At 47.6% G+C, this 10,911-nt stretch overlaps 1 protein-coding gene across 1 annotated transcript; it reads right to left on the reverse strand.

Moving 5' to 3' along the window:
• Positions 1 to 5,058: 5,058 nt before the first annotated feature.
• Positions 5,059 to 5,424, reverse strand: LOC127340553 (uncharacterized). Its single transcript, XM_051366292.1, has one exon. The coding sequence runs from the start codon at positions 5,422 to 5,424 to the stop codon at positions 5,059 to 5,061; it is 366 nt and encodes a 121-aa protein (XP_051222252.1).
• Positions 5,425 to 10,911: the final 5,487 nt, after the last annotated feature.

The raw sequence follows: 10,911 nt of genomic DNA on the forward strand, positions 1-10,911 counted from the left end.
GCGAAAATATTTCAGAAGAAAATGTTCGGGTGTCCCGAAGCAACTAAATGCTCGTATAAAGGAAACTTGAACCTTTATTAATAGGGATTTCTATTTTCCTGCCCCTGGCTCCTTAGTTGTGCTCAGTTTTCCCCAGCCCCTTAGTTTTTCCTCAGTTTTCCCCAAGACCTTGTCTGAAACCCGCAGAAGGAGCTCGGACGGAGGATTCCCGTTTAGTTGACGTTGGTTGGTGCTGGCAAGTGGGGCCGCTGTTGGTGCCCCGCAGTGGACACGTCTTCACTTATCCAGATCATCGTGGGACCCACAACCTATCCTCGTTAGTGCGCCGGACCCACAGCTTACCTAGGTGACCGTTGCAAAATGGGAGCCCGAGCCAGCCCCGCGCCTGTGCCCGTGCCATTGCTTCCCCTTTCTTTCCCCGCGCCCCATTGTTCTTCTTCTCCGCCAGCGGTAGCCCTTCTCCGGCAGGCGGGTGATGTCTAGTTTCTCTTCGACCTCCCTTTCTTCATGGCCGTAGTATGGACCCGTGCCTTTGACAAGATGCCCTGACTGCCCACGCCAGGAGCCTCTGAAGCGGTCGATCTGTAAGACGGACGATAACGGCAACCGTGGACGTGAGTTCCTTGCATGCGAGAGCTTGCCATATAGAGAGGGGGATAAGGTTAGATCTCGCTCCAATTTCTCTATTTTCTCTCGATTTTCTTGTTATTCCCTCGAATTTGGGATTTAGGGTTCACGTTGTTGTTTTCAGATCCTGAAGAAATGCAGGCATTTCGAGTGGATCGATGTGTACGTTCAGAGGCTTCAATTGCAGGAATCAATTGGCACTATTGGGGAGCGCAATTTGGGAGGGGGGCTTGCTGTAGAGAATGCGGCGGAGAGAGGAGCCATTCCGATTATGCCTTATGCTCCCAATGCAGGACTGGTGGAAGTGAAGGGAGAACTGAAGAAAATGAACAAGCAGTTAAGGCAGCTGATCGAGTTGAAGAAGCAAGCTAATCTGATGGCTGGTTGTTTTTTCTGTTGTATAATTGCGATCGGATTCTTATCATTGCTCACCAGGCGCTAGAAGTTGTTACAAGGGATACCTTGTTACAAATCCATTATTCAGTTACATGTACTTGTAGTTCTTTTCATAGTTAGTGTGTGCATTCACCGAAATTACGAACTATATTGGAATGCTAAAGAAAGTTGATAATTGTTAGAGGGGTGACAAATAATCCCAATAATTTATTCATCGAAATCCCCCAAATATGCCAAAACTATATTCCCTAAAAGAAAAGGAAAGCGAAAGATAGTTGATAATTGTTAGAGGGGTGACAATAATGCATTCACCGAAATCCGCAAATATGTATGCCTCATGTTTATACCAAAATTATACCACTTTTGGGCCGTTTCAAATTACCTAAACTATATGCCAAAACTATATCCCCTAAAGGAAAAGGAAAGCGAAAGATAGTTGATAATTGTTAGAGGGGTGACAATAATGCATTCACCGAAATCCGCAACTATGTATGCCTCATGTTTATACCAAAATTATACCACTTTTGGGCCGTTTCAAATTACCGAAACTATATGCCAAAACTATATCCCCTAAAAGAAAAGGAAAGCGAAAGATAGTTGATAATTGTTAGAGGGGTGACAATAATGCATTCACTGAAATTCGCAAATATGTATGCCTCATGTTTATACCAAAATTATACCACTTTTGGGCCGTTTCAAATTACCAAAACTATATGCCAAAACTATATCCCCTAAAAGAAAAGGAAAGCGAAAGATAGTTGATAATTGTTAGAGGGGTGACAATAATGCATTCACCGAAATCCGCAAATATGTATGCCTCATGTTTGTACCAAAATTATACCACTTTTGGGCCGTTTCAAATTACCGAAACTATATGCCAAACTATATCCCCTAAAAGAAAAGGAAAGCGAAAGATAGTTGATAATTGTTAGAGGGGTGACAATAATGCATCCACCGACAGAGAGAGAGGGGTGGCCACGAAGAGAGAGAGATGTGTGGCCACGAAGAGACGGGGAGTGGTATACTGCCTGTTAGATCAGTTGATCAATGGTTCGTGGAGTCGATCCATGTGACAATGGCTCAACTAATCATAATAAGTTTGGGCTTCTGAGAGAATTTGTGACAGAACTTGAGGGAAAAACTGAGTAGTACTAACAATCCAAGGGCACATAAAGAGTAAATAGACTAAGGTATTCAAACAAAAAGAATTACAAAATGAAAAATGCGTGTTTCGTACAATATAATTCATATTGGGCTACATCAAATTATTTGCAATTCAAATATACATGAGTGTGACAATTATGGCATCATTTAGACAAACTATGTTTTTGGGGAAGATGTTTTGCAAAGTGGTTTGAGTGGAAAACCATGCATCTTCATAGCTACACTAGTGATTCTGAGAAGTGGCAATTTGGGGTAAAACTTGATTTATATATGTTTGTTAAGGTTTTCTAGGTGGCGGTTTGCGTAGGAAGACTCCATGAGTAGGTGCCACTATGTTTTTATTTTTTTGGATTTTTTTTGCGCATGAAATGACTCAATTAGATATGTTAATCTCATTTGTTAACTCTCTGTTGACCAGCTACTTGAGGGTAAAACTGAATATATTGCACTTGCCTGTCTAAGTACTCGAGGGGAAAACTGAGTATAGATAAAATTTCTGTATAAGGCCCGAGGTTATAACTGAGTACACCAAACGTCCCAGGGTTAGACTCGTGTCACGGTGCACGCTGCAGCCATGCATAGCGGACGCGTGTTGCGGTACACGCCACCTTCGTCTTTATAGAGCCCCTCTTTCTCTCCCTCGACGCACGTTCTCACTGCAACCGCCTCTCCTGTCCCATCATCTTCTCCACAACCGAAGAAAAAACCCCGAAGAAAACCGCCGACGATGGACAAGAATGAGATGCCCATTGCCGGCGCATGGGCCGCCGGCGCATCGGCCGCTGCCCCCGTCCAGGCCCCTGTCGTTGCTTCCAACGTAGCAGCCAGCGCATCAGCCACCGGCGCATCGGCCGCTGCCCCCGTCTAGGCCCCTTTCGCTGCTTCCAACGTAGCAGCCGGCACATCAGCCGCCGGCGCATCGGCCGTCGCCACCGTCCAGGCCCCCGTCTAGGCCCCCGTCGCTTGGGACCCGTACGAACCAGTGTTGTACGTCGCGCCGGAGAACCCCTACGACACCAGCATCGTCGACGACGAGCCGGAGGTAACCCTTTGCTCCCTTGTTCTTATCCCATTTCAATCCTTTTGTGTTAGATCTAGCGTTATTAGGGTTCATCTGTTCCTAGTTCAATCCATTTGTGTTAGATCTTGCGTTATTAGGGTGCGTATGTTCCGTTATTAGGGTGCGTATGTTCCTAGTTCAATCCTTTTGTGTTAGATCTTGCGTTATTAGTGCTTGTGATTTGCTTTTGTTTAAGATTTGTGCCGATGATGATGAATATTTGGGCACAAATTGATTCAGGGTTTGGTCAGTAAACAATTGGTGTGTACAAATTTGTTGTGCATGATCTTTTGTTTACTCACTCAAATCATGGATATAAGTGTGTCCAATGTAACTGAGGCTACCTCTTTTTTTCGAGCCCATATTATCATGCATGATCTTTGTTCACTTTCTGTTCCATCATCGTTGCAATTGACTCCGTGTTTTTTGCACGATCTTTGGTGCTACGTGATAGGTGCAGAGCAGCGACGTCAACAGCGATGACGAGTCCTTCCACACCAAGACTCGTCACGTCCTCAGGAGGCTGCAGTCCGGCCACTACGATGGCCCCTTTACTCGAGGCATTTACAAGTGCCCCTTCTGCAACAGGAAGCTCCGCGCCATCGACTTCAACTGCCTGGTGAACCATGCTGAATCCATTGGCAGATGCGGCGCTAGAGTTGGAACGACGGTGAACGTGCATGCGTTCGTGGCCAAACACAAAGCACTTGGGATTCACCTGCGCAACCTCCAGGCGAGTCACAGGCGCAACCTGGAGGCGTTGAACATGCCTACTGCACTCTCTGTATGTGACTGCTCTATCTGTAGAGCAGCTTAAATTCATGTAAAATGTAGCTTATGTTGTAGGGTTCTATCGGTACTACTGTTGGATCTGTCGTGAATATATCTATGCTATGTTGGTTGCTGTATGCAGCTTATCCTATATTTTCTCTGGATTTGTGCCCTAGATTTCCTACCTGATTGGGTAAAAACGAAGGCATAAAGAAATGAATGGCGTTAAAAAACAGAAGGAGAAGCTGCTCTAGATTTGCTACCAATTTGGGCTATCAAATATGAATGAGATCGAGCGAGAGAGAGGAAAAAGGTACATTGAAAACTGCTAATCTGGGCGAAAGAGACAGAAACCACTCGTGCCCACGTCCCGGACCCACACGGCTCCACACGCTACGGCCCCACACGCTACGACCACACAAACATGGTCTCGTCCTGTCCCACGCGGTTCCTTCCTACCAGCCCCACACGACGCGACCCCACAAACAACACGACCCCACTCGTCAGCACGGAACGGTCAACTTAACTGATTCTTGCCGTCTGAGCTGCTTCTGCGGGTTTCAATCAAGGACTTGGGGAAAACTGAGGAAAAACTAAGGAGCTGGGGAAAACTGAGCACAACTAAGGAACCGAGGGCATGAAAACAGAAATCCCTTATTAATAAGTCTATAACGATGAAGTAGGCTAATTTTTCTATGGCTTAAGAAAGCCTTATTGAAGAAAAAAATCTATGAAAATAAAGATGTATGACATCGCTCGTCTTCTTAATTAAGAGGAGGGTCTTTCTTCTCTTGATCCATGCCTGCCAAGGTGCCGATAGCTTCTAAACTGCCGATGATTTCTGGGACGGCACCAATGGTTTCCGTAGAAGCATTGGTAATTATTGCCAGAGAGTTCGTACCTCCAATTGAGGCTTTGTCATCTGCTGCCGAAGTTTTGGCAGCTGGAACTGCTACTGTAGAATCGTCCGATTGTTTCTTCGTCTTCTTGCCGCCATCGACCTCTTTGAACTTGAGGTCCTTGCCTTGAAGAGTTAACTGCTATGAAGGTAAATCGACAGTTTTAACTTCTTGCTTTATCCCAAACTTAGCAGCAATCTTCTGGAACTCTCGATCACAATTATCTGAACAGGAGAAACTTCCTTGGACCATAATATTGGTCCCATTGTTGCCTGGCATCTTTAGCTTTAAGTACGCATAATGTGGCACAGCCATGAACTTGGCGTAAGCTGCCCTCCCGAGGATGGCATGGTACTGCAATTCCCAGTTCACTACCTCGAATTCGATCCTTTCTTTCCTGAAATTGTCAGGTTTCCCGAAGACCACATTCAAGGAAATTATGCCAAGAGGGTATGCTGGCAAGGTTGGAACAATTCCATGGAAACATCTGTCGGACTCTTGCAACATATCGGATGTGATGCCCATAATCCTTGACTGTGCTTGCAAATCTCAAATTCAGTCCGCTTCCACCATCCATGAATACTTTGCCCATATTGAATCCTCCAATCTGTGCTTCGACTACCAAGGTTGCATGACCTGGCCTTGGGATAGACATCGGGTGATCGGCCATGCTGAACAGGATGCTCTGCGCAGACTAGTCGATGAATTCCGGGACATTAGCCATAGTGCTCTCTGCGAGGTTTATCTCTTGCGTAAGCTTTTTCATCTCTCTCCTAGAAATGTCAGTTTTATGAATCATGCTCATCTGCCCTCAAGACGGAGGAAAAGCTTCATTAGAGGCTCGAGTTTGAACTTGTTGGACTTGATGCTGAGGTAGCGGCGGTGGGTTCGGGAGCTGTGCCTGCCCATTCCCCGACTCGTAAAACTTCTGAATATCTAGAAACTATCGGCAGTCCCTGAGAAGATGGCTTGATTTTTTGGTGTTATCCTTGGGGTCAAAGTACGAGTGTATGTAACAAGGAGTGTTCAACTGCTCGGTGAACGGTAGCTCCGGGACCCGAGGTGGTCGCTCCCTGCAATTGCCATGATTTCCTCTAGAACTGTTGCGGTTTCTGTCCCGTCGATCATCTCGCTTGTCCCCACGTTGATAGCATACCGATCATCACGTTGATCAGAATATCCTGCAGCTACAATATTGGTGTCTTCATACTCGCGGTCTCTTCTCTTTTTCCGACGATCACGTCGATGGCCTGAATCATGCTTCTGTTCGTCGTCTTCGTCGTCGCTGCGTGGGCGTGGCTTCCTTACGTGGTCTTCGCCATCAGCCAACCTGTTGGCAATCTCCAGATATAAGCCTAGTGATAGTCTTCGGCTTCTTCCGGCCAAGCTCTTCGATGTAAGATTCTCGTCGGATGCCATCGCTGAAAGCATTGATCGCCCTATCGATAGAGACATCTTCAGGAGCATTCAGGAGTTTAGTAAAACACCTAATGTACGAACGAATCGATTCTTTCAGTTTCTGGTGACACTAGCGTAGCTCTTCAATTCCAGCGGGTCTTTTGTATGTGGCATGAAAGTTCTTAACAAAGGCATCGACTAGGTCATCCCAGGATCTGATGGAACCCTTCGGCAGGCCCCTTAACCAAGCTCATGCCGAATCTTTTAGGTAGAGTAGCAAGCATTGCATTGCTGCTACTTGGTTTCCTTATGTAAGATCATAGTTTGCGGATAGTCATCTATCCAAGACCTTGGCTCCTGCTGACCATCGTACTTGGCAGCGTCAGTGGACATAGGCTTGACTTTCTTTGGTGGCATTGACTCTCGAATCTTAAGGCTTAAGCAATTGGCACCATGTAATTCGCCATCATGCTCTTGGGTTTCTTCGGAGTCCTCACTATCATAACCTTCTCTCGCAGCACGCTGACGTCGAGCTTTGTCAATCTTTCTTTGAGTGATATCGTCACGGGCATTCTTTGAACGGTGCTTAGACCCACTGTCATGCTGTGCACTCTTCTCTTTCCTAGGAGAGAGTTTATCTCCAAGTATCACGAGGCTTTCCAGGGTGCCTCGGTGAGCCTGCGCCATCGGATCATTAGGTGTCGGCTGATGGTTGATCAGATAGGACGCGAGATTTGTCGTTGACCCCTCGACAGTCTTTGGCCTAATCATGCCCGCAGTGTCCATGGCCATGAAGGAGTTGGAGAGATTCGAAGTAATCTCCCTTGCATCATCTTTTGAAAGGCGGGGAATTTGCATTCAAAATCTTCCTTGTCCTTGGTTGCTTCGGACGCGCTTCCATGTGAGGGTATCCCCCTCCAACGTTCACTCGATTGATCGGCTGCGTTCCGGCGTCGGTCGAGGTCGGATTGCTCTTTGGCTAACCGATCTCGATTGTTGTCTCGACTAGCGTGATAGGCATTAAGAATTCCTGCCGAAGCTCCAGTGGGAATTGGAGTATGATTGGTTATGGCATCCCGAGAATCTCCACTCTTCTCTGAAGATGGTATAAGCACTGTTGTCATTACTGGCGCTCGTTTCAACGTTATGACGGCTACCACGATGAGCGTGTGGAGTGCGTTCGCCCTCCGAGATTTTGTCTCCCGTGACAGGATTGACGATGGCATAAACTTGATGGTGAGCCGCCCCCCAGCTGGCTGTCCTGACGATACTGATGATACTTTCTTCATCAGAAGGGCACCTGGCGCTGCAAACGAAGGGTGTATCTTCCGAACCTAGCCCGTGTCTGGTGTCTCAGTTGAGGTAGTAATACGACGTTAGATCTGATGATCCGGAATCGTCGGACCCAACGGACAGGGACGACGTGGAACGAAGTGACGATGTTGACGGCGAAGATGTTGGAGACGGCATCGATGTTGCAGTCGATGGATCGACTGTGATCGGGGATGAAGCATTTCACTACAAGGAAAAGGCATATTGCCGGCGCACCTTTTTTGTCTACTGCCGGCGCACCAAAGCCCGCCGGTGCGAACGGGCCGGTGATAAGTGGCTACTGCCGGCGCACCACCCTGTGCGCCGGCGGAAGGTCATCTACTGTCGGCGCACCAGCGTTGCTTCGCCGGCAAAGGCTTGTTCCACCGGCGAAGTGGCACGTGCGCCGGCAATAGGGCTGCCAGCACTGGCGCGTGCGATGTGCGCCGGCAGAAGGGCATGTAGGTGCGCCGGCAGTAATATTCGAAAATTCAATTTTGGCGCTTTTTCCAGCATATTACAATTCATATTTGCATATTTATATAGCAGTATATAACAGTTCACATTTAGACAGCATTACATGCAATATGAGAAGCACATAGAGAGCCAAGTTTCATTTCGGTATCAATACACAAATACGCAAGTCTCGTTCCGGAATGTGTTGATTCATACAACACATGTGCATATGCAACACCGAACGACGAAGTTTCACAAAGTTAGAAGCCTCGGTACATAGTCGTCACAAGTATCGTCATACACCTCACAATGTAGGTCCTAACCTAAACTACAATCACATAGAACATGACCAACATGGTCATGATGACCATCATCACGAAGGCCATGGTCTTCATCCGGTTCCTCCTCATGTCCCTCATCTCTCCCGCTAGATAACGGGCGTATCTTCCTTCCGCCTCCACCCTAGTGGGGTATCCCTTGTAGCTATTGCCGCTGAAACGGTGCACCTGTCTCCGACAGTCCTCCCAGTCGTCGTAGACTCTAGGAACCCTCCCCTTGTACACGACATATGTCGTCGGCATCTCCATTCACAAGACAAGTAAAATGTTAGTACCAATGCAATGAACAAGTGTCAACTCAAATAAGAGACAAGTAGTATGAACTAAATAGCATGTGCCTCATACTTTGTTGGTCGAAATAAATAATAACATACAGGGATGGGGTCAGTGAGGCTACGTAGGATGCACAATAGATTGATATTTGTGGCCATCACACCAAGCCTCACTGGCCCCACCCCGGAGTGTACAAGTGACCGAACATTTTAATCATCGGCCAATGCAATTAAGAAGTGCGAACTCAAATAGAAGACAAGTAGTACGAATTAAATAGCGTGCCTCATACTTTGTCGGTCGAAACAAATATTAACATCCAGGGATGGAGTCAGTGAGGCTAGGTAGGATGCACAATAGATTGATACTTGTGGCCGTCGCACCAAGGCTCACTGGCTCCACCCCCGAGTGTACGAATGACCGAACATTCTAATCATCGGTGAACTCCAAATACGAGGCAAGTAGTGGTCGAGTAAATGCAAATAATTATTAAGCTATGTACGCCATAATCTTGAAATATATAGCAAAGTAAATGAAACTATAGACACATGTTCACATGCACATTCATACAACTAAATAAAAGCAACTAGTCGATTCTATGGGAATATATAGCAATTATTACAATACGGAAATTGAAGGACATATAGTTCAATCTTTAGCAAGTGTTCCCGTCGTAGGATCAGGTTGTACGCCTAGGGGGGAATGGACGGCAGCCCTCAAGCGAGTTGAACGGCCTCTCATCACGCGACATCTCCAAGCGGAGTTCTATCTCGTCATTAGGTGGTAGACCGTAGCCGTAGAAGAACTCGCCAGACCTATTGGTGACATCCTGCAGGATTATCGTGCAAATGAACTGCTGGATGCGACCCCAGTTCTTTCTAATCTCTCTATCAGGGACATCCGCCATGTTTGCAAACCTGTTTCTGAGATTCTCTGGCGGCAACATGTCATCTGCGTACTTTATGTACTCCTGCATCTGAAGGATGGCGTACCACGCGTCCATCCCATTGTCGTGCGTCGACTGCCTGAGGCAGGGGAAGTTGGTTGTGTGGGTTAAGACCAAGCCTCCTCGGGATTTCCTCTCTACTTTGAGGGGGCCTGCCTTGTTGGCGAAGCGGGTGAGAGCATCATTGAGAAGGGCTTTGATGTTGGTGTAGTCTTTCTTGTGGTCCCTACCCGAGTCGAGATAGACTGCATGCGAGTGTTGCGGGTGCACGACGATGAGGGTGCAGAACTTGTCTCTGCGGAAAACACACGGATTAACCTTTGGAAATGCAAATGGAGATATAGGATAGAATGGTAATGGGGGACTAGCGAGTGATTACTTACTCGGGGAAGTAAGGGATGAGAATGGCGCCCTTTTTAATACTCGCCAGCATGAAATCCTCGACCTGCTGGGTGGCAATCGCCCGATCCCCAGCGTTGCAGATGATGCTCTCCCGCATATAGAAGGGGTCCCCGATGGTCGCCGTCTCCTCCTTAACAATCTGGGCAAACAAGCTAAGAGCAACTAGGCAAACCACACTAAAGTGGAGCGCTTGCATGCGATAGATGCTGAAGATGTCGTTGAACCGGATGAAGCACAAGTCCGCGGGGTACTTCTCGACGAAGTTCATGCTAGTTGGCACCTTCGCCACGAAGAGAGGGTAACCAGGATCTTTTGATTTGAGAAGAAGGTTCTCCACATGCCTGACAGTCTCATGCAAGCTCCTCATATCCGGGGTGAGTTTCTTCACGACATGCTCCGGCAGCATCGGTTCACCCAAGTGATGCAGAGGTCGCCAATTGTTTGGCAACTTGTCAAGGAGTGGGACCTTGTCCTTGGATTTGGCCGTCGTCGCCTTGTCTTCGGCGTCCTTCTTATTTTGCCTCTTTCTCTTCTTGGGTTGTACTGATGGACCCTCCATCGCCGTAGTGGCCGTAGCACGGAGTGTGTTTGGGCTCAACATATTTTTGACGACGGCGGTGGCGACCTCCTCAGGATTTTCCTCCTCAGCCGTTTCTTGAGAATCGAACAGCTTCTTGGAGCACACATATTTCAAGGCCGGCGCATCCTCATGGACAACTTGTGAAGACGTAGGAATATCCCATTGGAAGTTGTCACGTTTGTATTCCTCGGCCTCTGGCGCAGCTGGCTGTTGTGGTGGGGCGCTGACCTCTGGCGTAGCTGGCCGTTCTGGTGGGGCGATGACCACCGGCGCCGCTGGCTGTCGTGGAGGGA

The sequence above is a fragment of the Lolium perenne genome, chromosome 3, assembly GCF_019359855.2.
Source record: "Lolium perenne isolate Kyuss_39 chromosome 3, Kyuss_2.0, whole genome shotgun sequence".
NCBI lineage: Eukaryota > Viridiplantae > Streptophyta > Magnoliopsida > Poales > Poaceae > Lolium > Lolium perenne.